At 53.3% G+C, this 26,299-nt stretch overlaps 1 protein-coding gene across 1 annotated transcript in view; it reads left to right on the top strand.

Annotated features, from left to right (window-relative positions):
• Positions 1 to 22,940, top strand: part of LOC111159348 (olfactory guanylyl cyclase GC-D-like) — a 34,429-nt gene extending 11,489 nt beyond the window's left edge. Inside the window, exons 7-18 of the mRNA XM_022521745.1 lie at positions 500 to 580; positions 1,090 to 1,266; positions 1,499 to 1,655; positions 1,930 to 2,079; positions 5,451 to 5,599; positions 8,363 to 8,526; positions 8,948 to 9,140; positions 15,358 to 15,532; positions 16,534 to 16,632; positions 17,468 to 17,562; positions 18,889 to 18,974; positions 22,850 to 22,940. Of these exons, the coding sequence (XP_022377453.1) occupies positions 500 to 580; positions 1,090 to 1,266; positions 1,499 to 1,655; positions 1,930 to 2,079; positions 5,451 to 5,599; positions 8,363 to 8,526; positions 8,948 to 9,140; positions 15,358 to 15,532; positions 16,534 to 16,632; positions 17,468 to 17,562; positions 18,889 to 18,974; positions 22,850 to 22,940 (1,617 nt within the window). The remainder of the gene's footprint in view (positions 1 to 499; positions 581 to 1,089; positions 1,267 to 1,498; positions 1,656 to 1,929; positions 2,080 to 5,450; positions 5,600 to 8,362; positions 8,527 to 8,947; positions 9,141 to 15,357; positions 15,533 to 16,533; positions 16,633 to 17,467; positions 17,563 to 18,888; positions 18,975 to 22,849) is intronic.
• Positions 22,941 to 26,299: the final 3,359 nt, after the last annotated feature.

Below are 26,299 nucleotides of genomic sequence, written 5' to 3'. Positions count from 1 at the left end.
CCTACTCACTTTGCAAGCTTTGGGGTGTTGTAGGTGCCTGAGGTCTGCAGAGTAAAGCTGACCTTGAGATTGGGAACTAACATGCTTAATATACACCAATTGTTAGCCTCTGAGGTGTCCCTCATCTGTCCCCACAGATGGCCTGGCATCTTAGCTGCAGGGCAGGGCAGCAATGGAACTGAAACTGCCATCCCCTCCCATCCCCAGTGGGTAACATGAGGCTCAGAGATCCAAAGTCACACATCCAAGGTCACAGAGCTAGACAGTGGCAGGGTTAGGACTGAACTCGGGTCTGTCAGCCAAAGCCTGGCCCCTTTCTTGGCTCCACCAAAGTGAAAGTCTAGCTTCAGTTTCCACCCACCATGCTCTGCCTGGCTTGGAGCACACAGAAAGAATAAATTTATGGGGAAGAAGCCAAGGCCAATAGACATGGAGAGATTTACCCAAGGTCACAAAGCTGGGGACCAGCAGCAGTGAACTCTTGTTCTTCCTCAAACAGGGAGAGTGGGTGTGGCTGAAGAGGTTTGAAGCGGGCACTGCCCCTGATCTGCAGCCCAGCTGCCTCAGCCTCCTGAGAAAGGTAAGACTTATTTACCCATGATGTTTCCACTTGGTTTTTCACCTGCTTGTTCATTGAACCATCATCTGTCCATCCATCCACCCATCCATCCATCATCCATCCATCCACCTGTCCGTCATCTTCCTTGATCCATCCATACATCTATCCATCCATCCATCCATCCATCATCCATCCATCTATCATCCATCCATCCATCCATCCATCATTCATCCATCCACCTCTCCATCATCCATCTATCCATCCATCCATCCATCCGACCATCCATTCATCCAACCATCCATTTGTCCATCCATCATCCATTCATCCATCTGTTCATCATCCATCCATCCATCCATCCATCCATCCACATATCCATCCATCTATCCATCCATCCAACATTTCTGGTGCCTCTCTGTGCTTTGCCCTGTGCTGGGTGCTAAATACTAGAAGCTAAATCCAAATGTGGATTGTACCTGGCCCAGCCTTTGACAAGCCCTTGTGGGCTGGTACTGTGCCCTTTGCCCCAACAGATGCGGGAGCTGCGGCATGAGAATGTGGCTGCTTGTCTGGGCGTCTTTGTGGCCCCTGGGGTCAGCGCTCTAGTGCTGGAGCACTGTGCCCGGGGCAGCCTGGAAGACCTGCTGCGGAATGAGGCTCTACGGCTGGACTGGACGTTCAAGGCCTCTTTGCTGCTGGATTTGATCCGTGTGAGAACCCTCCCTGGGTTTGGAGCTGGGGGGCCAAGGAGAGGGCAAGGAAATAAGGGATGCTCAGATTTCCAAGACCTGGTCTCTTTCCACTTTGTCTAAGAAAAACTTGAACAGTGTGGGAAAAGGTGAGAAGAGGCAGGAAGGGTTTTTAGGGTCTGTGGGATTCGGAGAGGACCAGGGCCCCTTCCATTCATCACAGGCCTTCCGGACCACCGTTACGTCCAACTAGGGTATGCGCTATCTGCACCATCGGCATTTCCCCCATGGCCGCCTCAAGTCCCGCAACTGTGTGGTGGATGGACGCTTTGTTCTCAAGGTCACTGACCACGGTTATGCGGAGCTCCTGGATGTTCAGCGGGTTCCCCGGCCCCGGCCAGCCCCAGAAGGTCAGCTTGGGGGTAGGCAGGGGCCACTAGTAGGTTCTGGGGCCTCTGTTTCCATCGGATGCTTATGGGGCAGGCGTGGGGGTGGGGAAATGTCCAACCTTCCAGCACTTCCCCTGGTGTGACCTTGAGCTGCCCCAGGCTCCTTGCCTGGGAATGGGGAGAACAGAAGAACCCACGTCCTCCTGGGCAAGGACACCACATGTGTGCCCACCCATTCCTGTCCAGCTTGAGGGTCGGTGGGTGAGGATGGTGTGGCCCTGCCCTGTGACTGCAGAGTTGCTGTGGACGGCTCCGGAGCTGCTGCGGGCGCCAGGGGCGCCTGGGCGGGGCACCCTCAAAGCAGACATCTTCAGCATCGGCATCGTCCTGCAGGAGGTGCTGACTCGAGGCCCACCTTACAGCTCCTCGGGCCTCTCTGCAGAAGGTACAGCACCCCTGTCTTCCTTCCGTGGTCTTCCCCTGGCTGGGGTCCCCATGGTGTTGGGGAGCCCCATGGCCATCAGGAAATCCAGCCCTGGGAATAACCACACAGACATGCTTGCCTGGTTTGACAGTGAGAATTGAGTTTCTTTGTCTTAAGGCAGGCAGCCTTTGGCAGCTCTGCTGAAAACGGCAGTGACCAGCTCCAGGGCTGAAGACACTGGTTTCAGGGAGAAAACCTCCACCCCCTTCTGCCTCCCCCGGGGTCATCGCTGTGTCTTTGGGGGCTCATGCTCTAACCAACCCCTTGCTTAGTGGCGACTTTGTGTTTCTACAGACCTCAATTTTCCCCAGCTGCGTCACTTACTTACTACACGACTTGCCACAAATCACTTCCCCTCTCCGAGCCTCAGTTTTCTTATCTTTGAAATGGGGTGAAACAAAAAAACGGGCCAGACATCTGGCCCATGTCAGATGTGGCTGGGCTGCTCAGTATTTGGGGGCTTGCTTCTCTGCCCATGTGCGGCTCCTTCAAGAGCATCTTCATCTCCTTCAAGCTGTGCAGGACCCTCACTCACACCTTCCCCATCATCACCTGGTCTTAGACATTTTCTTCTCTGACCCCAGTGCCAGGGTCCAACTTCAGAATCATTTCTTCCACTTCTGTGTTCCCTGTTGGGGTGAGCCAGATCCTGGGCTATTCTTCTAGCTGTCCCCCTGCTGCCTGTGTCTAGTCCCAGGGACCTGTCCCCACAGATGGCCTGGCATCTCAGCCGCAGGGCAGGGCCGAGATGGAACCGAGCCTGCCATCCCCTCCCACCCACAGTGGGTAATCTTTAACTTACAGGAGGCCTGGCTCCCTTCCTTTCTCCAACAAACCCCTGCTCAGTGAGTAATGAGCATTCAAGGCCCCAAATTTATGAGGTGGAGGAGTGGGAAGGAGAGGAGCCTTTCTGAGGCCATTTGTTCAACACCCCTAGCAGTCCGGCCCCCCACATTCACCCACCAGGAGAGGGGAGACCAGCCAGATGGAGTACGTGAGCCTGGCACCCAGGGCATGGCCCCTCGGGCCTGGACTCTGTGAGGTTTTAGGGGAAGGAACCAGGCCTGGAACCCTTGGATGGTCACCACTGGGTTGGGCTGCGAGTCCAGGGCCTGCTACTTCCTGGGGCGGTGTGTGTTGGTGAGGGGGGTGACTTCCCTGGGCTCAGGGAGGAAAAATGCAAAGAGCACAGTCACTGGAGGAAACCGACCTAAGCCCAGATCCGTGCCAGTCCACTTCATAACTTTGACTAAATCCCTCTTAGGCTCTGAGCCTCAGTTTTGTCATCTGTAAAATGGGGGGACCATGTTGCCTGCCTCTCAGAGTGGTTGTGAGGGTTCAGTGAAATTCTTTAGACAAAGGGCCTGACACCTGGTGGGCCCTTCATAAATATTTGCCCAAGTGGTTTTAAGGATATGATGATAGGGGGACCCCACATTCTCTCCTGACTTCCCAACTTAGATCCTCCTCGCTCTTAGAAATAATATCTTCTCAAGATCCTGCGGGTGGGGTTGCGGGTGGGCACTTCCAGAACTCTGTCATGTGCATTACTCCCCTGGACAAGCTCGTGGTGGGGGAGGGCAAGTGCATTCTTCGGGCATAACTGAGTGAGGCTCAGAGAAGGGAAGGGACTTCTAAGTGGAAAGCAGTGGGTCAGGGCTCTTGCCCTCAAATCTTCTGGAGTCACCCATGGAGCATATTCCGACGGAGCTGGGCATGGCTGGTCAATCCCGGTGAGGACTTGGGTGTGGACAGCAGGCCTGGCATGGTGAGGGAACATGGGACCTGGCCTGGCCTGGGGGGTAGTTTTCAGCACATTCACGTCCGAGGACTCCATTTCAATGTCAAAAACGTTTGGAGCCTCACATGCTGCTATTTGATTTTTAATATCCGCTGACTGAGACAATACCCGAAGACAGAATCTGCTCTGAAATCAGCAACACTTTGAAAGGCATTTGTATTTTGAAATGTATTCATCACAACCTCATCCGAATACTTCTGCAAAAGAGTTGTATGGGTGTGTTGTGTGTTATTGATTCCATATGTGCACACTTCTTTGTAAGCGCATACAGCTTTCCAGACCCTGTACCCAGAGGCCCTCAGAGTCTGAGGACTGCGGGCTGGAAGCCTCTGGGCAAAGAAAATCATGCTGGAAGAGGTCAGGCTCACATGGAGAGTTTGCTCTTTACCAGCCCTGTAGCTGTAGGGGAGCCACTTCACTCCCAGGAGCCTCAGTTTCCCTATCTGTACAATGAGGCAGGGACTCATGCTCTCTCCCCAGCAAGGGGGCCAACAAGGAATGGGGAGGGGATTGAAGTCCAGAAAGAACCTTCTCCTCATGGGCACCAAGGGCTCCCAGTTTCTGGGCCAAGAGAGGGGAATCCCAGTCCTCCTCAGGGGGACTATACCTCTGAGAGCCCTAGGGAGTCTGGACTGTTTCATGCTCTTTTTATATGTGAGTAAACTGAGGCTCAGGGAGGTGACATAACTTAGAATGTGCCTGGGTGATCTAGAAGTCCCCTCCTGATTTCAGTCCCACTTTTTCCCAGGGCCCTTGTGATCTCACAGCTCCCCCCAGGGCTCCCAACAGCTTCCTGAGGCAGAGCTGTTTCAAGCAGTTGTTAGCTGGGGAAACTGAGGCACAGAGTGATGGCAAGTGGCAGAGCCAGAACTAGAACACTGATCTGTTGGACCTCGACTTAGACTGGCGGTCTTTATTACAGGGAGTGGGGATAGGAAGATCATGGTAGGGGCTGTCTTGGGAAAATAATAATGATGACGATAATGAAAGCAGACAGTCTCGTTCTTCCACGGGGAACTGGCACCAGAAAGTCTCCAGGTGGCTGGGCTGGTGGAAAGAGTCACAGCGTCAAGGTTTCAAGCACATGGGTGGTCATCACGGGCAGGGAGCAGCAGTTGGGTTTGGGGGTGAGGGAGAGACTGGTAGGTGCTGGCCACCTAACATCCATCCTCTCTTCCCTCTACACCCCTTTCAAGAAGGCAGTTTATTAAGCTAATTTCACAGAGGCTCAGAGCGATCTCTGGTCTTGTCCACCATCTTCCAGAGAGGTCATAGCAGACCCAGAATTCAAAACCCGCCCTTCCAGCTACTAGCGTGAGACCCTTTCCCTGGTCACATCCTGGACTCTCCTGGGTCCAGTGGCCAGCATGTCCTGGGGTACAGAGCAGGGGAGCCAAGGAGTACTCTCAGGGCCTGATCCCTGTACCCCCAGAGGCCTCCCCTGCCTTCCATCTCAGGACCACAGGCCAACCCCTTCCCACAAGCCTTGCTGGGGACCTTGAACCCATCATCCACATGCTGTTTATTGCAGAAATCATCAGGAAGGTGGTGTCACCCCCTCCCTTGTGTCGGCCCCTGGTGTCTCCTGACCATGGGCCACCTGAGTGTATCCAGCTGATGGAGCAGTGCTGGGAGGAGGCTCCGGAGGACAGACCCAGCCTAGACCAGATCTACACCCAGGTCAGTGCTCCCCAGGCCAGTGCTCACATGAAATGGTTCATCAGTTCACCTCACTTTCCCAGGGGGAGCCAGACACTACCTCTGGGTCCTAGAAATTCTATGTGGTAAGGGGGCACAGGCCAGCCCCATCATTCTTGAGGGCTGGGCCTGAGGTCCACTGTCTGAGAAAAACTTTCTCAGAGCCCCAGGTTCCAGGGATGTTTGTCGAATGCCTTTCTAAGTGCCACGCCCCATGCTAAGTGTTATGCTTAGTTCATTTAATCCTTATAATAGCCATCCAAAGAGGTCCTCATATTATCTTGGGTTCATAGGAGAGAAACTGAGGCACAGAGAGGTGAGGGGCTTCCCCAAGGTGACTCAGGGAATGAGAGGTGGGGCTGGAATTTGTGAGGGGCCTTGGGAACTACAAAAGGATGGGTGAGGCAAGTCCCTACGAGTTTGCAGGGTGGAGGTGGACTGTGTGGGCCTGACTGAGCTGGCTAATGGCTCCCATGGGGCCAACCCACCAAGCCTGAGGTGACAGCTTCATGTCTCACCTTTCCACCCCCACTTTCCTGGCCGCAGTGGCATGTCGCCAAGGAGCGGCTCAGCCAGCAAGACAGGCATCCAGACAGGTGATGAGGGAGCAAGAGTCAGGAAGACAGACAGGAGAAATGCACGGGTGTCCTCTGAGAGCCCTTTCCACATCCCTTGACTTCCCACATCCTCTCCCCACCTCAGCTCTGGCATCAGGGGTGATGTCCCCATTCCAGACGAGAAATCTGGGTCTCAGAGTAAAATGAGCTCTCAGGGACCACAGTGAGGGCGGGTAATAGAACTAGGACCAGCAGCCAATTCTTAACACGAGCCTGGAATTGATCCAGGGATCAGAGATCACCGTGACCAGCGGAGGGTGACTGGGAGGACAGATGCTGCCCAGGGCTCTGGGGCAGAGAAGGCAGGGACAGGCGCGTGAGAGAGAGCATGAAGGTGGGGATTACCATGCTGTTTGGGGGCTAAGGGTCAGAATGCCTGCATTCACACCTACACAGCACTTTACCTCCTTGACCTTGGGCAAGTTGATTGCTCTATTGAGCTTCAACCTCCCTAAAAGCTGCCTGGAAAGACTAACTCTGGCCCGACTTGCCATATTTGAGTGACCATCAAGTGAGAAAACAAAGTTAAGAGCGTGGTGGTTCTTCTCTGAGAAAGAAAGCGAGTGAGGTGTTAGAGAAAGAACGATAACCTCGAAGTCAAAAGCCCTGGGTTCATGTTCACTTAACATTGTTCTGGGAGTGCCAGCTAATGCAATTAAACAAGAAGATGAATATTAGAAAGGAAGAAGAAAATTATTGCTATTTGCAAATCCTAAGATTGTGTTCCTGGGCAACCAGAGGGAAACAATGGAAAACACATCCCAAATTTTAAAATAATCCAGTGGGGTGGCTGCTGATAAAATGAACACATGAACGATCTCAGTTCCACAATTATGAGATACTTGGCAAGTTATTTTACCTCTCAGACCCTTTGTTTTTTCATTTGTATGATGGGGGCCTTCCTTGTGGAGGTGAGCTTCTGGTCAGCCTTGTGTCCTTGATGTCTCAAGGTCAGCAACTGCCAAGCCCACCTTGACTGACCTTTAAAGCTTACACCTCTGCTTTTAATGGGCAATACAAAATAGGTGTGTGTTAGGGACTGCTGCCACTCTCCACTTTACAGATGTTTGGTTGAGAGAAGTGGTATTAATGGAGTTGGATATGCACACCCACACACACACAGTAAGCTGCTAGATTTAGACAGCAATGGACTCCTTCACTTTGACCATCATTAATTTGTTTCTTCCACTGACTGCACTTTGGAAAGGTGCAAACTGGGTTGGGGAAGGTTCTAGTAAATCTCCTTAGGGAACACACTGCCATATTTCCTGCAAGATAGTCATTGAAGATATGATTTATGACCATATGTGACTGTCCTCCTATGAAGACCCAAGAAGGGTATTTCTCTCTGTTCAGCAACTCGCTGTAGCTGTGTTTCTATTGAGCAACCAATTTAATGCTCCACTGTCTCATGGACTCTGTGGGTTGTGTAATCTCTGTTTCCCTCTTTGTTTTGTTGCTAGGAAGCTAATATTCAAAATTGGGATCAACTTCTAGCATGCATTTTGCTAGACAAAAATAGCATGTATTATTCTTCTTTGATCCCAGTGTCCTTACCTATTTATTATTTTTTTAAGTTTTTTTTTGAACAAGGAAAGAAATAGGTACAAATGGTTATATATGTAAATAATCTACATACATCCTTTCTACCTACCCATCTGTCCATCCATCCATCCATCCATCCAACCAATCAACTATATCCATCCATCCATCCATCCATCATATCTACCCATCTGTCTAATCATCCATCCATCCATCCATCCATCCATCCTTCCATCCATCATATCTACCCACCTGTCTATCCATCCAAAGAATGTCTCTTCTACAGTAATTTTGTGAGAACCAGAGCACTAGGGTGAGTGGTAATGCTACACTGGGCATAGGCTCCTTTGTAAAGTCATCTTCCTGACTACCTGCCTCATAGGGAACTAACTCACGCTTCCTCCCAGCTGTCTGTGCTTTCCCTTGCCAGAGCCGCCATCCCTTGACTATTCTACATCTGCTCCCCACCAGTGGAGCTCCTCCAGGCAGGGACTGTGTCTACTTCATTCCTGTGGCTGAGGTTTCCAACCTGAGAGCAAGTGTGCTGACTTTGATGGATGAATTGGGATGTTTGTTCCATTTTCAGTTCAAAAGCATCAATCAAGGCAAGAAGACCAGTGTTGCTGACTCTATGCTGTGGATGCTGGAGAAGTATTCCCAGAACCTGGAGGACCTGATCCAGGAGCGGACTGAGGAACTGGAGCTGGAGAGGCAAAAGACAGAGAGGCTGCTCTCTCAGATGCTTCCTCCGTGAGTGGCCGCTTAGGACTTAATTGTATCTCTAGCTTTGGTGGCTCTGAGCATGGCACCTGCAACATAGTAAGGGCTCACTATATCTGGGTTCCATGAACTCATTCAATTTGTTCATTGTTTATTTATCTAGCACATTTTCACAGAGCCCTTATATGTGCCACGCTCTATTTAAGTATTAATCCTGCTACCTTACTCCCTTGAGAACAAGGAGAGGGCAGTGTCCCCCATCTGACTTCAGAGGAAGTAAAGTCCAGAGAGGGACAGGTTTTTGCTGGAGGGCAGCCAGCCCACAAGCAGACCTGACCCAGATGTCCCGATGCTCAACCAAAGAATTTCCCCCCAAAACCCCTCCCTCACCTCCGAACTGTGGGAAGGGGGTCCTCCCACCTTGTGACTCTGGTCCTTCCCATTCCTTTAGGTCTGTGGCTGAAGCTCTGAAAATGGGGGCAGCTGTGGAGCCAGAGTACTTTGACCAGGTCACCATCTACTTCAGTGACATTGTGGGTTTCACCATCATCTCAGCCCTGAGTGAGCCCATTGAGGTGGTGGGCTTGCTCAACGACCTCTATACACTGTTCGATGCTGTTCTGGGCAGCCACGATGTGTATAAGGTGAGGAGACTGGGAGGCTGGTATCGCATCCCTTCTTCCTTTACTATTGTGTTTGTGTCATGCGTTCACTTCCCGCCATTTATTTGTGAGTTTTTATCAGTTAGCTATTGCTGTATAACAAATAATACTGAAGCCCAGTGATGTAAAATTAATTATAAGCATTTGTTACTGCTCACAAATCTACAGGTCAGCTGGAAAGTTCTCTTGGGCTCAGCTGGACCACTCATACATCTGTGGGCAGTGTGGGTGAGATAGGAATTTCTGCTGATCTTGGCTGGGCTTTCTCACATCTCTGGAACCTTGAATGGGACAGCTCTGGCCCCCTTGGTCTGTCAGACTCAAGCAGGCCAGTTGGTACTGTTCCCATAGTGTGGTAGTGTTCTGAGAGAGAAAGCAGAAGCACAGAAGCCTCTGGAGGTCTAAGCCAGGATTGGGCACATGGCTATTTCTGACATATTCTATTGGTCAAAGCAAGTCAAAAAGCCAACCCAGGGGCACCTGGCCAGCTCAGTCAGTAGAGCATACAATTCTTGATCTCAGAGTCATAAGTTCAAGCGCCATATTGGGCATAGAGTTTACTTAACAAAAGAGGCCAACCCAGATTCAAGAAGGGGGAAGATAAACTCCACCTGTGCTGGGCAAGGGCCAAGAGGTGAGTCATCTCCCATGCCTCCCCTCTGGGACCTCTCAGTGCTGTAGATGAAAGATGAAGATAACCCACAGTCAAAGTGATGATCAGGGCAGGCAGCAGAGGCTGAGAGGGCCCCCAATCCAGCTAGGGATAGATGTGTAGAGTAAAAAGCAAGAAAGGCTTCCTGGAGGAGGTGCTCTTTTCCTAGTGCTGTGCAGTCTGGGTATGGTGGCTCCAGGCAAGCCGTGGGGGAATAATGTGCCAAAGCTGGAGCCTTTAAAGGATGGGCCTAGTGAGTATAAGAAGTGCTGAATGGGTTGTAATGGCTGGACATGAAGTGGGCTGGTGATAGAGTGGGTGATGCCTGGGGGACACTAGAGAGAGGAGCAGGGACAGAGCTGTCAAGACCTTACATGACCTAGTCCCTGTGCATCTCTCCATCCTGGTTTTGAGTCCCAACTTGGCCACCAGCATCTGTGTAGCTTAGGCAAATGGCTTCCCCTCTCTGGACTTCCACGTCCTCACCTATAAAACAGGAATGATGACTCCAACCCAGGGGGTTACAGATAATAGGTGGATCCTATCCCCCTTGAGGAAGTGCTGTGTAAGCCGAGATTGTAGAAGTGACTAGCGTCCTCTCCCTCCCTGCCTGCTGTGGGGACCCCACCCCAAACCTGCCCCTTATTCTGATGCAGTTGCTGGAGGTCTTGAGTTGCTTTAGACACAGTGAATGGCGGTGGGGAGCTCCCCAGAAACCACCACACTCAGACTCCAGTTTTCTTTTGTGACCCACCAGTCCCCTTCCAGCCACAGCCCTCCAGACAGGCAGGGACAGGGGAGGGCCAGGCCCTGGGGCAGAAACCAGGATGGACAAGAGGACTGGGCAGGAAGTTTCAGAGGCAGTCTGCTGATAGCACTATGTACTGTATCCCAGGAGCAATAATTGCCAATACTTACTGAGTGCTTACTCTATACAGGACTCTAGTCTGAGTGCTTTATATGTACTAATCCACTTAACTATCCTAACAATCTGTGAGGTAGGTAATGCTGCCCTAATGTAGAGAGGAGGAAATGGGTGTTTAAGGGACTTATCTAATTACAAATTTCCAATGGGATGTGGAGCTGAGAGTTGAACTTGGACATTCTGATCCCAAGGACCCCCTCCAGGGGGCTCACCATCCTCATGTCATGGATATCCTCAGGAAAAAGCCACAGGTTCATAGTGGCCCACAAGACCCTCCAGGAACTGGCCCTACCTACCTCCCCAATGGTATCCCTGGCCATGCCACACAGACCTCTGCATTCCTCACACGTGCTTTGCTCTCAGGGCCACCAGGCCTTTGCACATGTGGTTGCCTCCTCCTCAGACCCTGCTCTCCCTCCTCCTTACCTGGCTCCCTCCTACTCCTCCATCCCACTTCAGGTTAGTCTCCTTCCCCTCCCAGACATGGTTAGGAGCTCCTGGGCGGTGCTCTCATGACTACCCCTGGACAGCACAGCCACACTTTATGGCTCTAAATCGCTCTGTCTCCAGTGCCTGGCAATGTCCAGCACACTGTAGGTCCTTTGGAAATAGATACGGACTGAGTGAGGAGCTCGCTGAAGCCCAGAGAGGAAAGTGACTTGCCCAAGGTCACACAGCCCGCAAGTGGTAGAGCCAGGAATCTGCAATGCCTACCAGCACTACCCGGCTCTGTCCACACTGAGCCTCAGACAACTGAGCCGCCAACATTCCAAGGATGCAGTGTCCCTCCCGCCCCCCATTCAAGAGCCCGCACTCCTTCCCCAGTCCCAGGTTCGGAGGTCTTGTCTCTTATGCTGGCTGAGTTTCCCTCTTGCTTCCAGAGCCGCACTGGCCCCATGGGCCCCAGGAAAAGATTCCTCATCTCTCATCTCATCTTGCTGAGCCCCGCAGCTTTGATGTGCCCTGAGTCACCCCTGGCTTGTCTCTTCCTCTCCTGCTAATCTTTTCTCACACATGTGTCCCTCCCAGCTCTGAATCATGCTCTCTGGTCTCCTCTGAACTCTGGCCAAGAGGTCTGCATCTTTCTGGCAGAATGAAATGAAATAAAACAAGGCCCGCGCACCCCTCCAGATGTGGGAAACAGGCAGCCTGTTCCTGACGATGTGCGAGTGCTTCTCTCATCACTTCCGCCATCCGCCTCGGTTTCCCCTCCGTCCCCAGCAGGATCTGGTTACTGCTCTTTAATCCGGTCTGGGTTGGGAGGCAGCCAGGCGATCATTTCCCGGTTCCGCGGGGGTCTGGGACTCCCTGCCAGCGCACACTGAATGAACACTTTATGGACATGGCTCTAATGTGGAGCCCACGTGGGCTGCCAGAGTGGAGAGGACTTACCCCAGCCCCTCAGCCCCAGCGGGTGAGACTGGCCTTGGCCATGCTTCCAAGTGATCCTGGACAAATCACTTGACCTCTCTGAGTCTCACGCACCCATTTGTAAAACAGAGGTGAAGTGCCTGTGGCTTATGATGGTTTTGCCCATCAAGCCATGTGAGAGGAAGTGCTATGGTTCCTCTATTCACCAGCTCGATTCCGATGCCGCCGAGCACTACCATGAGCAGGTGCTGAGGCCTCCCTCTGTAAGCACAGAACAGAGCAAGGGTTAGGGGTGGGGCCCAGAGCTAGGTAAACATCTATAGAGGACTGGCCCAACCTGGGGACTATCACAGGGGATTTCATGAATCCTTGCAATGGCCCGCAGAGGCCATTATCCCTTCAGATGTAACCCAATTCAGAGAGGTAAGTAACTAGCCTAAGGTCACACAGCAAGTCAGTGGTGGAGTTGGATTTCACCTCCGTGTTTGCTAGTGTGGAAACCTTTGCCCTCACTTCTCCTCTGGCTACGTCCTCCCATCTGCAAAAGGACTGCCCCTGTGTGCGCCCTTGCTTGCAGCTGAGTGCCGAAGATCATAGGAGTCTTTGAGTGATCGTCATCATGGGTCCAAGGTCCTAGAGAGTGGGACCTTTCTGTCCCTGGAGTTGTAGGGGTGATTATTAGTGGCACCAAACTGTCCCCGCTCCGGTGGAAGGCTGACAGAAGGCTGGAGGTCAGTGTAACAGCTTAGAGAAACCGCCATGCTCCTCTCCCCCAGTCTGGACCTTAGGCAACACAACTGAGGCAGTGCTGGGTCCCCAGAGCAGGCGTACTGTCCCTGAGTTGCAGCTGTACGCTTGGTGGCTAGAAGTGGGGCCTACGAGCTATAGGTCTCCGGGGCTGCCTCTGGGAGGCCGGTCTGACCTACATGCACATGCTGACTGCGTGCAGGGCAGTAGCAGAGGGAAACCCCACACAGCAGGCACACTCCCCAAAATAGAGAGCGAAAGGGCCCGAACCCAGAGTATCAAGAGGCAGCTCAGCATATAGGCTCTGGAGCTGGACTGACCAAATTCAAATCTGCGCTATGTGACGTTGGCGAGTGACTTAAATCTCTGACTCACTGTTCCCCTGTAAAATGGTAGAATTCTTGCCATGGATGGTCTAATGCATTGATATTTTTGAAGGGCTTGGAACAGCGTCTGGCATGTCATAGCTGCTCTCCAAGGACTCGAGCATTTAGTCCTTCTTCCAACCTTGCCAGGCAGACTACAGGTCCTTCCTCCTACGGGAAGAAGTGGGTGGGCAGAGGGATAGCCAGGGCTCACTCATAACTTGCCCTCCCAGGGCATGGGGTGGGAGGTCTTTCTCGTCTGTGGAAATGTACAAAGAGGGGAGTAGCCATGTCCTTGACCCCTGCCACATTCACCGCCAGCCCACCAGGGCTGGGTGACGTCAGCAGGTGATGGGGAGGGGAGGAGGAGCTCCCAGCCCCGAGCAGGGAAACAGGTGACCTGGAAGATCTTACAGACTTGAAGAAGTGGCAGCTGGGCTGAGGGTGGGCTTGGATCTCAGCCAACAGGGACTGAAAGAGAACATTTGAGGCAGAAGGGCCAGGCTGTCAAGCAAGCACTGAGGGTCTCTGCAGACCACAGGAAGGTTCCTATTGACGGAAGCATAGGCAACCAGGAGCGACGGTTAGGAATTGTCCGGAAATTCTGCAAATCATGGGAATCCCTGACTGCCAGCCCACTGGGAGCAAATTTAAGTATCTAAACAGAATGTGGCATGATTAGGGCAGATTACGGCCTGGTGTTGGGGTAGAGATAGCCTGGGTGAGGGAGAGGCAAAGGTAGTTGGGCAGGGTCCATAGCAAATGTGGGAGATTTATTGAATTACAGTGCCCCTTAGGGGCAGGGGACATATTATTATTATTATTGTCCACCAAGGTGCTGAGGGAAAGCAGATGTGGGGGGCCGGAAGGACAGCTCTGCTCCCCAGGTCCCGACGTGCCAGCATTTGCTGGCTGCAGAAGACACAGTGCAGGAGCTGGAGAGGGAAAGACTTGGTGGAGGGGTAGCCTAGCCAGGGGCAGAGCAGAAGGCCACAGTACACATCTGTGTCTAAATCAGAGTTACTTGGAGGAAGAAGCAGCCACCTCTAGAAGAGGGACTTTCCTATCAAGAGGTACAAGTAGGCCAGGCCAGGCATCGGGGAAGAAGGTGGGTGGACTTTAAAGCACCTCCGAGTTCTGGGATCCTGGAATTCTTTCATCTCCCACACCATCAGTCAAGGAAGTGATCATGGTGGTGGTGGTGGAGACAGAAATGTCCATCCATTGAGCAGCTCTAATGATTCCTGTTCCTTTAAAACAATTTTGGGGGGGGGGGCGGGGCGCCTGGGTGGCTCAGTTGATTAAGCGTCTGCCTTTGGTGCGGGTCATGATCTCAGGGTCTGGGATCGAGCCCCACACCTGTCAAGCAGGGAACCTGCTTCTCACTTTCCCTCTGCAGCTCCCCACAGCTTGTGCTCTCTCTCTCAGATAAGTAAAATCTTTTTAAAAAAATTATCTTAGGTCCCATACAGTGTAATATTAGTTTCAGGTGTAGAATTTAGTGATTCAACATTTATGTTCAACACCTGGTGCTCATCACAGGTGCCCTCCTTGATCCCCATCCCCTGTCTCATCCATCCCTCACCCACCTCCCTTCTGCTAACCAGAGCCTAGTTCTTTCAATACTTTATCTTTAATGTGCATTCTACCTGAGAGGAAACTGAGGCTTGCATAGGTGAAGTGGTCTGTCCAAGGTAAATGGCAGAGCCAGGATTGGACCCACATCTATATGATTCCCAAACCTACATTTTTTCTAGTACACCTTGGAAGGCAGACCAGGGGTACTTATTTCCCAAAGCCCTCTGGGGTGCATCCAATATGCACACGCTCCTCTCCAAATGAAGTCCTGATACGTCACCTTGCGTTGTGCAGACAGGGGTGCCCAGGTCTTGCCGCCAAGGAGGGTGGGGGGGGGAACCACAGAGGCGCCATCAACTGCAATTCAGACCAAGGTGAATATGAAGTGTGCAGATCTGACTGTTGCTAGGGCATCTGGGATGGAGGTCCTGACAGAGACAACACCGTTGGGCTGGAGACTTGAGGGGTGGGTCGGGGCTCCCCAAGAAGGGTCTTGTGCGGGCTCTGGAACAGTCCAGCAGGGCAGGCTCTTGCACTGTGTGTGAAGGCTGTGGCTTCTAGGTGGAGACCATCGGGGATGCCTACATGGTGGCCTCAGGCCTGCCGCGGCGCAACGGGAGTCGGCACGCGGCTGAGATCGCCAACATGTCCCTGGATATCCTCAGCTCTGTGAGAGGCTTCCGCATGAAGCATGCGCCCGACGTGCCCATTTACATCCGTGCTGGCCTGCACTCAGGTACAAATGGGGGGCCGTGGGGGCGACGGGCTAGGGGGCATGGGCTGGGGCAACCCCAATGGTGTGCTTCTGGGATTCTGAGATTCTAAAGTTCTGGGATAGAAAATTTGGCATTCCTCTTTTTCTTCTGTTATTTGAAGGTTCTGAGATGTTTTAAGTCAAAGAATCTGTGATGCTCAATTTCATTCATATATATAAACACACACACACACACACACACACACACATTGTCTCAGCCTCTGTCAGAGTCATCTGAGGCCATCCCGAGGAGCTGATAGTCTGATGGAAGAGGCAGGACAGACACCTTCTGTGATTACGCAAGCAATAAAATGTTTGCTGGGATGGATCTAGGAGAGACCACCGGGTCTCTAATACATACTTCTCAGGCCCCCACCCCTTCCTCCCTCCATGGTTTCCCCTGCAGGATAAAGTCCAAATTCCTGACACCCCCCCTCCACATTCTCCCAGGCCCTTTGCTATTCCGTCCAAGCTCAACTCCCATTACTTCCCACTTGCTCCTCCAACCACACCCAGCTGCAGGCGCTTCCCATAGACACGCGGACTCTGTCTCTGTGCCTTGGCATCTGCCATTCCCTGCCCACTCATTCTCTTGTCCTCCAAGACACAGCTCACGCACTACCTCTTCCTGGAAGTCCTCTGTGCTGGATCAGACCACCCTCTCTGGGCTGGCACAGCTCTGATCCTTCCATCTGACAATACTGATCACAGCTTACACGCCCCCCCCAACCAGGCTGGGAGCTCCCCAGGAACAAAAACTGGCTCTGATTTATCTGTGTTCCCCTACCCCCGGCACAGATATCATCTCCTCTCTGGGTACTGTTGGAGATTCCATAGAGCTTCCTCTTCATCCCCAGCTGGAGCCCAGGAAGTGGGGTAGAGACAGCAGGGATGGGGGTGGCAGGGGGATGGGCAAGGCTGTGATGGGAACCTCTCTTGGGTCTAGGACTTCCCGGAATTCACTGGGCACATTTGAGTTTCAGGGCCCTGTATGGCAGGGGTCGTCGGTCTCACCATGCCCCGGTACTGCCTCTTTGGTGATACTGTTAACACCGCATCCCGGATGGAGTCCACAGGACTGCGTGAGAGTTTGATATTTCTATCTTGCCTGAGTGAGGGCTCTCAACCTCTGCAGCCTGGCTGTTTGAAACAGTGCTTAGTAACCAAACCACCACCTGGTGGCAGCGTACCTTAGTTGTCAGTGAAACAACTCTATGGAGATAATGTATTTCACTGGTTCTTTTAACTTTCCATGGGGATTTTGTGATGATCTCATGAGAGAAGACAATGACTTGAGAGGCACGAAGCCTGGGTCCTAGCCCAAATCTGCCACTGTCTTGCTTGATATCCTCGAGGAAAATACTCTTCCTCTAGGTCTTGGTTTCCACGTCTTTACAAGGAGGAGATCCCTCTCAATTTTTAAATGCCATTTTAGGCCCTTGTTGACAGGAGAGGCCACTCTGATAGCTTGGATAGAGCAGGTGCAAAAGTTGGAGTCCTAGGACCTCAGCCTTTGGCTGTAGAAGTCATGTGTTCCCTAATGTCATTTGGTACACATCCTGAATGACTAGATATGTGGGCCCTAGTGGGGAGTCCTGCTTTTAAAATAAAAATAACTGCTTATCTGCTCTGACTCAGCCTTTACAAACTTCCCTGTAAGTGAAAATTATGTTCCTAGGGGTTCTGACTTCATTTTAAGTTCCTCTAAACCCTCGAGCTATAGAATTTGCTTTTCCTCGAGGCCTCTATTTTAGTGACCAACAGGCTACCAGAGGGACGTAAAGGTCAGGTGAAGGGTGTCGTATGAATCAGAATTTTACATTACTGGCTGGAACTGGGGCTGTTACCGGTCTTGATGATATTCCCGAGCACTAGGGATGCTGCTTCCAGGTGGTGACTTACGACCTTTCTTGTCAGCATATAGAATTCACGTCAGCAGAAGCACAGTCCAGACACTGCTCAGCCTGGACGAAGGCTACAGAATTGACATCAGAGGCCAGACTGAGCTAAAGGTAAGGGAACTTTCTTTCCTGGAATTGATGGACCCCCCCCCATTCCAGTTTCTGTGGGCAGCAGGCAAGATTCTTACTCATTTGACTGACATAGAAGGAAATGCCTGTCTGTAGTTGAGGATGGAGCTGATCACCATTGCCCCAACAATCGTGAAAGAAGGATCAATGTTCCCATTTTATAGTTGAGGAAATGAAATTTGGCGAAGTGAGGCGTCTGCAGTCAGGTAGCTGGCATCCCACGGCTGATGGCTCTAAGGCCCATGCTTTCTCCGTAATATCGTCAGGTTCCTACTCATCCCTCAGGACCCTAGAGCACATCTCACCTCCCACGGAAACCTGCCCTGACCCGGGGGCACCCAGCTTCCCTTTCCCCGGCTGTGGCTAGCCTGCCTTCTCTGTGCACCCACCCTTCCCACGACCGCCCTCTGCTGCTGCAGGGGTGATACCCGGGGATCCCTGCCCACAAGCACCTCTGCATTCTTTTTTGAAATGTTAACATTCAATAAAGGTAATGGTTTAGTTTTCCTACGAGTGAGTGACTTTTCTTCCTATCCTACTTCCTTGGGTACAGTCAGGGGCTGGTGGTAAGACCAGGACGGCCTAGACAGTTAAAGGCACAGAAGCATGACAGGAGCCTAGAAATTGCGTGCTCCGTGGAATTGACTTCATCTCATCCCACTGTGAAATGTCACAGCAGGAGGGTGCAGCAAATTGTCCACGGTCACACAGCCTGTGAGGGCTGGCGTGTATGTAATCCTTTGCTCTGGAGGTTATGGGAGCGTGAGCTGGAATAAGGCTTGTTTGCGGGGTGGGCATGAGATGTCCCGAGGAACAGAGGATTCTGATGCCGGAGGGGAATGCAGAGAGGGGGCGGGGAGGGCAGCCCACCAATCAGACGTTCTTCAGGATGGCCTGGGGGCTCCACGGGGCAATACCTATCCCTGGACCCAGAGCCCCTAAGGCCTCCTCTACTCCTGAGTTCCAGGCAGCTGTACCCCTATCCCAGGCGAGGGGTCCTGTAACAGTTGGGGAAAATCACAGATTGTAGCATCTTGGGATCTTAGCATTCCAGATCTGCTGGTCATAGAATTTATGATTTATTATTATTCAGTTACTTCTCTAACAGAACAACAACCCATGAGGTATTGAGGAACAGACAGGTGAAGTAAGTTGGCCCAAGCCACACAGCTAGCTGGGGATGGAGCCAGGATTTGGACCCAGACAGTCTGGCAGAGGCTGCTCTGCACTGGAGCTGTTCGCAGCTGCGCCCTTTCCTCTGGCCTTGCCTGAGAAGCTGTGCTCAATCCCCTTTCCTCTCTCCTCCAGGGGAAGGGCGTAGAGGAGACCTACTGGCTGGTGGGGAAGGCAGGCTTCCCCGGGGCCCTCCCCACACCTCTGGACATCAAACCTGGGTGAGTAAGAGGAATATCCCCCAAAGCTCAGCCTCTTTTGTTTGAAGTTGGGTTTGTTCTTTTTCTGATTATAAGAGTATCACCTGCCCAATGTAGAAAACTGGGAAAATACAGAATTCTTTAGCGATGAAGGAGTCCCCTGTTCCCACTGCTGAGACACGGCCTATTGCTGCCACGTGGGTTGTGGTTGAGGTCTTGCTGCCTGGCTGGTCTTTCATTCTGCTCTGGGCTCTCCATTTGGGTTAGAGCACGTCACAGAGACACCTTCCTCGCGACGGCGTCGGTCCTGCCTCGCGGAGCTGCGACAACCTCGCTCTTGCGGCCGCGCACGCGCAGTCTTCCCTTCCTGAGCAGGGTCCCCCGTGATGCGCTGATAAGTGACGGGGTATTTGTTGCCGTTCAGACTATTTCTGCAGACGGGGAATTTTTAGATCAAAGGACACGCACGCGTTAGAGCACTGGTGCCTGCCTGGTAGTTTGGCTCTTCCCTTTGTACTCTGTCCTGTGTGACCCTGTGTCCTTCCCCAAGGGATACAGGCAGGCTGGCGGAGGGAAAGCTGTTCTGCTGCGATGTGTTCTTCTCAAGCAGCAGACAGTCCAGTCCACAGAGGGCCCAGAGCAGAGTGGCCGGGTGCCGCCAGTGGCCAAAAATGACAGTTTCCTAGAGATGAGAAGGTCCTGGGGTCCACAGGCTCATTGCAGGTGTGGAGGATGAGCTCCACTAGAGTTTTCTGTCATCAGAACTTCTGACTAGTTCCCCTCAACTCTTCCAGGGCGCCCCCCACCCACCCAAGGCTGCCCCCTCTCAAAGACAGGAAGTGTGCAGGATACACATGGGCTTCCGGGGAAAAGACTAGCCTGACTGGTGGCGCAGGGGCTATGGGCAGGGAGCTGCTCACAGAGGCCATTTCCTTTCCACCTGCCATCTGGGGGCCCCAAGGGCATCTCGAGTGCCTTCCCCCTGACACAGAGTGGGGTCCAGCACAGCAGGGCCAGTGAGGGGGCGGCGGGCCCACACCAGTGTACAGGCCAGGTTGCAGGACACACAGGGCTCCCTTTTTATAAGGCCACTCCAGCCTCCTGGGTGCAGAAGCAGCTTCTGCTCTCAGAAAGGCCTCCACGCAGCCCAGAGTCCTTCTGCTTCGCAGTGTCTGTGGGGACACTTTGCTGGGGCAGCCATGTGGGGTGAGGAACACAGGTGGTCCTGGGGCCTTTCCGAGAGCCACAGCACCCTGGCTCACCCATCTGCAGGAGAACGGCTATGGCCCTTTGTGTCCTTTCCTTGTCCACCAAGGTCCTCTGCTCCAGCCCGCCTCTCTTGCCCCTCCAAGAGCAGGCCTCGGTCTCCCAGCCTTCCAGGTCCCACCCTCACAGGGAGCCACACTTCTCAGAAGGCCTGTCTGCTTATGGTGACTTCACTTCCTCACCCAACACTCCCTGCCCAGCCCCCGCAGTCTGACTTTCACCCCCACGCACGCAGAAGACTCCGTGCATGTCACTGGTAACCTCCATCCGTGTCACTAGATCTGCGGGCCAGTTTTGGTTCTCAACCCGACCCACAGCTGGAGCATCATTTCCCCTTTGCCCTCCCTCTTCCCAGAAATATGCCCCAGGCCTCCGAGCTGGGCTCCTTCCTCTCCAACTCACCCTTCTCAGGCTCCACGCCAGCCAGCCCCATGCCTCTCCCCGGCCCTGAAATGCAGGGATTCCCTTCCCACCCAGACGCCGATGACGTCTATCATGGGCCAGGGCCTGACCTCCCCTCCAGAGCTCCGAGCTATGGAGCGCTCATTGTCCCTCAACAGATCCTTTCGAGAGCTCCACCTGGCAGCCTGGCCTTCCTCCAGGGCTCTCTCCTCGTGGGTGGCCTCACCGTCCTCCGTCTGAAAGGTGGAGGATGCCGTCCAGGAGTCCCCCAGTGGTTCCCCTCCCACCCCCTGAGGGCTCCACCTGGGCACCTGTCTCCTGCCCGCTGCAGGGGCGCCTCACCACTCCCCTATCCACTGTGCCTCTCCACCCAGCACCTGGCAGCCCCAGAGAGGTCTGAAGGACAACACGAACACGATCTATAGGAAAGTCCCACAGTTAACACCCTCTGGGTCTCCCTATTACTCTGAGGCTCAAGCCCAAACTCTTCTCTCCTGCCCTAGAGGCCTGCTCCTTGGGGCCTGGGCCGGCCCCTGGCCTGGGCTCTCTGGCCACCTTCCACTGCACACCACCGGCTTGGGACCTCCTTGCTGTTACCTTAAAACACCCTGAACGTCTTTCTGACTCAGGGCCTCTGTGCCTGCTATCCCGGTGCCTTGGCCCATTCCTGTCCTGTCCCCCGGGCCTCAGCTCTGACGCTGCTCCTTCGGCAGGCTGCTCTGATGCCACGCACTAAAGGAAACCCTGCTGTCACCTCCTTCCCATCTCCCAGCATTGCATCCCCACAGCACTTGCTGCTTCCTGATGCTTCTTTTTGAGTTCTTTATGGAACTTTCCCCTGCTTACATAAGCTCCAGGAGATCTGGCTGGCTGATACACCACAGGTCTTTCAGTGCCAGGAGCCCAGGGAAGGGGGGCTCGCAAGCTCCCGCTGGCTCCCATCAGGCCCTGGCCCACCCCATCGGAGGAGCGGGAATAGCAGGTCTGGCAACCATTTGTCATCCCGAGCTCGTCAGCTGATGACTTTTCCACTCCCGGATGGAAACTTTAGAAAGTGCCAGAAACGTTTTCATCTTCTTGGCTCAGGGAGGAGAGAGAGCTGAGATGAGTCGCAGGGAGTTCCACCTGACTTGGGAGCCTCCCAGGCCTTCAGGCAGGCAGGGGGGAATTGACACCCACCTCACCCATAGGCTCTGTCCTAGCACGTGGCCACACGTGGGCCCACAAACGTAAGTGTGCCTACATGTGTGCACACCCACATTACCTCCATCGTGGGCATCAGATACATGCATGCATGGAAAGGCCACCACGTGCCCCTCTGCTTGCCTGGAGATGAGATCACAGACAGACCAGCAGATACACACACCCCCGCACGCGCGTGCGTGCACACGCACACCCAAAATCTCTACAGGAAAAGCTTAGGGGGACTTGTCTTGGAGTTGTGGCTATAAGGCAGTTATGAAATTTGAAATTTTTACTTGAAGTATATGCTATAACATGATTTTCTTTAAAGTCAAGTTTTCTAAAGATGCTTTTATCCTCCCTTTCTGTATTTGCCATACCTGCGGAAGTTATTAGTCGCTATTTATTTGGGGATGTTTGGGGAAGCTGGTGAAGATCAGGGGAAGGGGACACAACCACAACAGCAGGGCTCGCAGAAGTGCCTTCCATCTCATGTCACAGAAACACTCCACAGAATGCTCCCTTCTCTTCCTTCTACCCCTGCCAGTCGGGCTCAAAAGTGTCTCCTGCCAGGTTGATGTGAGGCCCTGGCTGTCACTCAGAGCCTTGCTCTCTTCTCCAAGCAAAGGCCATAACCCTAACCCACCCTCCTCCAGGCATATAAGGGAAGCAAATAAGAAAATGAAGGTGTGTGCAGGCAGGGGCCCAGGGGCCCTATCCCAGATATGCCTCATACCCCAAGAGTCACAGAACCCCTCAGCCCACAGCATTCTGGCTTCCTAGCAACCCATCTGGAGCAGGGGATGGACGTGGGGCCTGCTCCCCACCTCCTGGGAGGCCACTGGACATGAAGCTGTGCATGCACACGAGTCTATGACATTGCCCCTCTCCGAGCCTGGTCTGGGGATGCCCATGGCGGGGCTGCCACAAGGAGCAGGACAAGCCCAAGAAGCAGAAAGGGCTCCTCGTGAGCACCTGGTGGCTCAAAATGTCCACCCCTATTCTGGGTGGTGGTCTTATTATTCTTGTTTCTCCTTTTCTCCTAGAGATCCCTGGCAGGACCTCATCAACCAAGAAATCAGGGTGGCCTTTGGCAAAGCACGCCAGAGCTCGGGGAAAGCCTTCACTGGGCCCTAAGCAGGAGGACAGAGTGGAGCAGGGGCCTGTGCCAGTCCAGAAACTCTTTGCCTAGATACCCCTCAATCCTCTCCCTGCTCCAGTCTCCGCAAAGAATTCTCTAGAATTCTCTCGCTGAGCAACCAGGCAGCCAGCAGGGTCCTCGTTACTAAGTGCCCTAGAGCGATATTAATTGATGCATTCCAGTATGAATCCTGTGGGTAAACCTGCCCCTATAAAAATAGAATTATTCCCTCCCTTTCAGGCAGTGCTTTGTTCCTGACTAATCGTTTTGACTCTGAGAGCTTGTTATCACAGGGCTCATTATTCCTCACATCCAGAACACTGTTCCCACTGGAAGGCTGAAGTGCCTGCGCCCAGAGGCCGGAGGCCATGTGCCCCGGGGGCACAGATTTCACAGGGGAAAGCACGATGAAGTTAGAGCCAGGCAGATGAGGGCCCCCGACTGAGAGGGACTGCCTCCTGACAGCGCTTCACGTTTCCGAGACTGTTGGTCCTCTCTAAAATGGGTGTTGATGAGGCCATGTAAGCCCTGTTTCTGAAACCCTGTAAGTACGCTGCTTCCTTCCCTGCCTCTCCCGTCCTAACCAGCCTCACCCTCTGGGTATCTGTGAGCACTGTGCAGGGAGTCCAGGTCTCGGGCTCCCAGGATGTCGGGGAAGGAAGGGGAGTGGAGTGATAATTCCTTAGTTCTTAGGAAAAGGAGACTTCTGTCTTACCGGAGGAAAAAAAAAAAAAAAGCAAACAAATCCACAACCCACTCATTAAACCGGCTTCTAACATCAAAGAGTGCTCACCAAAGCCCCTGGGCTGATTTCAGAGTGGGCAGACAGAAGCAAGTGGAATTCATTTCCCCGACTGGGGGCAGAGGGCCAGGGGCGAGGGGGCAGGTTCAGCCCTAAACAAACTTGTCCTTCTTCAAAAGAGCCCTTGGGAAACAGCTGGCACTACACGGAACTGGGGGTCATTGGAAAAATGTCCCAGTGGGTGGGTGCACTCACGGACGCTAGGTTGTGTGTGTGTGCATGTGTGCACGTGTGCTCGCACTGGAGCAAGAGAGAGGAAATGCGAGAGGCCCATGGATGTTGTGTGTATGGAGCCAGGAAAAGCTGTGTGGTGGAAAGTGCTAGACTTAGCTTTGCGAGACGCCACTGCTGTTCCTGACCTTGCATGACTTTGGGCCTAACCTTTTTACTCCAGACTTTCCGGAAATGCTGAACCGGGCTGCTTACCCTCAGTTTCCTTGAGAGAGAGCACTGTGGACACAGCACATCAGGCTGAGCAAGGCCGTGGAGGTGCTGAGGTGGGAGTGCCTGCACATCCCCATCGGTGGGACATACCCATGGCTTTGGGCGGGACCACGTCTGTGCCCGTGGTATAGCCAAGGGGGTGGTGGGAACAGAAGCATGGCCCTGTTTCCTCCACTGAACTCTGTGGCCCACATTCTGCCTGTGGATCTTCTCATCTGTGGAAGGGATGTGGGGTCGAGGTGACTGCGAGGTCCCTCTGGGCATGAGTCTCTGTGAGCACCCATGTGGGAGGCAGACCCAGGAGACCAGAATTCCAAGCAAGAGCCAGCTTTCCTATGGCATCCCAGACCCCAGTCTTTCCATACCCTGGGCTCCTCACCACAGAGCAGCGACCAGGCCCCTGCCCTGCCTGCCTTATAGGGCTGCTGTTGGGTCAAAGGTCAAAGGTGAAGCCATGCTGTCACCTGAGGGAGGCCTCAGGGCGCACATGCGTGTGAACAGACCTATATGGCTCTGTGTACATTATGTGTCCACAAGTGTGTGTCTGGGAGCAGTGGCTGATCTCCATATATTCGTGTCTGTGTCCATTTGTGGTGTGTGTCCAAGTGCACACCTTGTACACATATGGGTTGTATGTCAGACTATGCCTGGATCCAGCCATGGGTCTCCCTGCTCTTGGACCCTCCAGAACGGCAGTGTGGGGAGAGTAGGACTTGTCCGTCTAGCCACCCTCTGAGCTGCCCATGTTGAGAAGGGCAGAGGCAGCTCTGTTCTCAGAGGTCCCTCTCAGACCCCACACCGGGGTCCTTGCCTTTCCCCAACCTTCCCTCATTAGCTGGAGACAAGATCATGGAGGACGAAGGCCCACTTTCTAGATGAGGAAACAGAGGCTCGGAGGGGTGAAGTGATCGTCCATGCCAGCCTCCTTCTGCCCTCTGATTGGATATGGTTACACAGTGTGACAAAAGGCCAGAGAAAGAGCAGTGGTCCCTGGAAAGCTCTAGAGGGGGCATCCGCAAGGGGCACACAGCTTTTCTGTGAATGAGGTGGGTGAGGACAGAACCTTCCCGGTAGGCTGAGGAGGCTTTGAGGACTTCATCCTCCTCTCATGAGGAGCCGGCCTGGCATTTGCATGGGGCTTCCATGCAACTGCCCCGGTGGAACCCCAGAGATGGGGCCCCAAATCATGACTTTCATGGTGAGTCACTGCTAGCTGGTCCCCATGAAGTCCCCCACCTTTGCCATTAGCCCGGGGCCATCCTCCTGTCCCTTGGTCGGTTTCCAGCAATGGAACACTCCTGGCACGTCTAAGGAGTGGAGTTCTCACCACGGCAGACAGAACCACAGGGTTCCAGAAGGTGGATGCTGGTCCTGGTGATCTGGAAGTGTTTGGCATATGGTTCTTCAGGAAGGCACAGATCAGGACGGACTCCTTGGGAAAGCCAAATGCTTTAGCCTGGCTTTCTTCTACTCATGCTGGCTTCGCCCCAACTGCCCCCTTCCACTCAATGCTCTGGGCACGACAAACTGTTCTTCCCCAAACCCCAAAGGATGCCGCATCTTAGTCTTGTTCTTTTCTCTACCCACGTGTCTTTATCCTTTTTTCCACATTTGGCGAACTCCCAAATGTCATTCAAAACCCATCTAGAAACCACCTCCTCCAGAAACCCTTTCTCAATCTGCCCCCTATATGTAATCAGTAGTGGCCTGCCTGACCCTCCCTTGATGGCAGGATCTGTATCTAGTTCTTTCCTTTAGTCCAATGCCAAGGGGGAGGTGTGCAGTGGGAAACTGAATGGATGAACTAACAAACTAAAGAACTAGCTCGCCCAAAGGCTCTCAGCAAAGAGTCTCCCCTCCACATGGCCAGCTTCTGAGCTCTCCTGCCTAGTTGAATGCTTAGCTAGGACCCTACATGCCAGGTATGGGTAGGGTGTCAGCCCATGGCTTCCCTTGGCTGCCCTGTCTCTCCTCACCACCACCCTGTCTGCTGCTATGGAGGGTGTCACCTCCGTCCCTGCACTAGCCTGGGTGACCTTCCCTAGCCCTGTGCTTCCCACCCCTTCTGGCCAGCTCCTCCTCACCCTCTATGCCTCTGTTTCCCTGCCT

This window comes from Enhydra lutris, unplaced genomic scaffold (genome assembly GCF_002288905.1).
Source record: "Enhydra lutris kenyoni isolate GAN:26980312 unplaced genomic scaffold, ASM228890v2 scaffoldscaffold68, whole genome shotgun sequence".
Taxonomy (NCBI): domain Eukaryota; kingdom Metazoa; phylum Chordata; class Mammalia; order Carnivora; family Mustelidae; genus Enhydra; species Enhydra lutris.
Note: the sequence above shows the minus strand (reverse complement) of the source record. Positions and strands in the feature narration are given on the sequence as shown.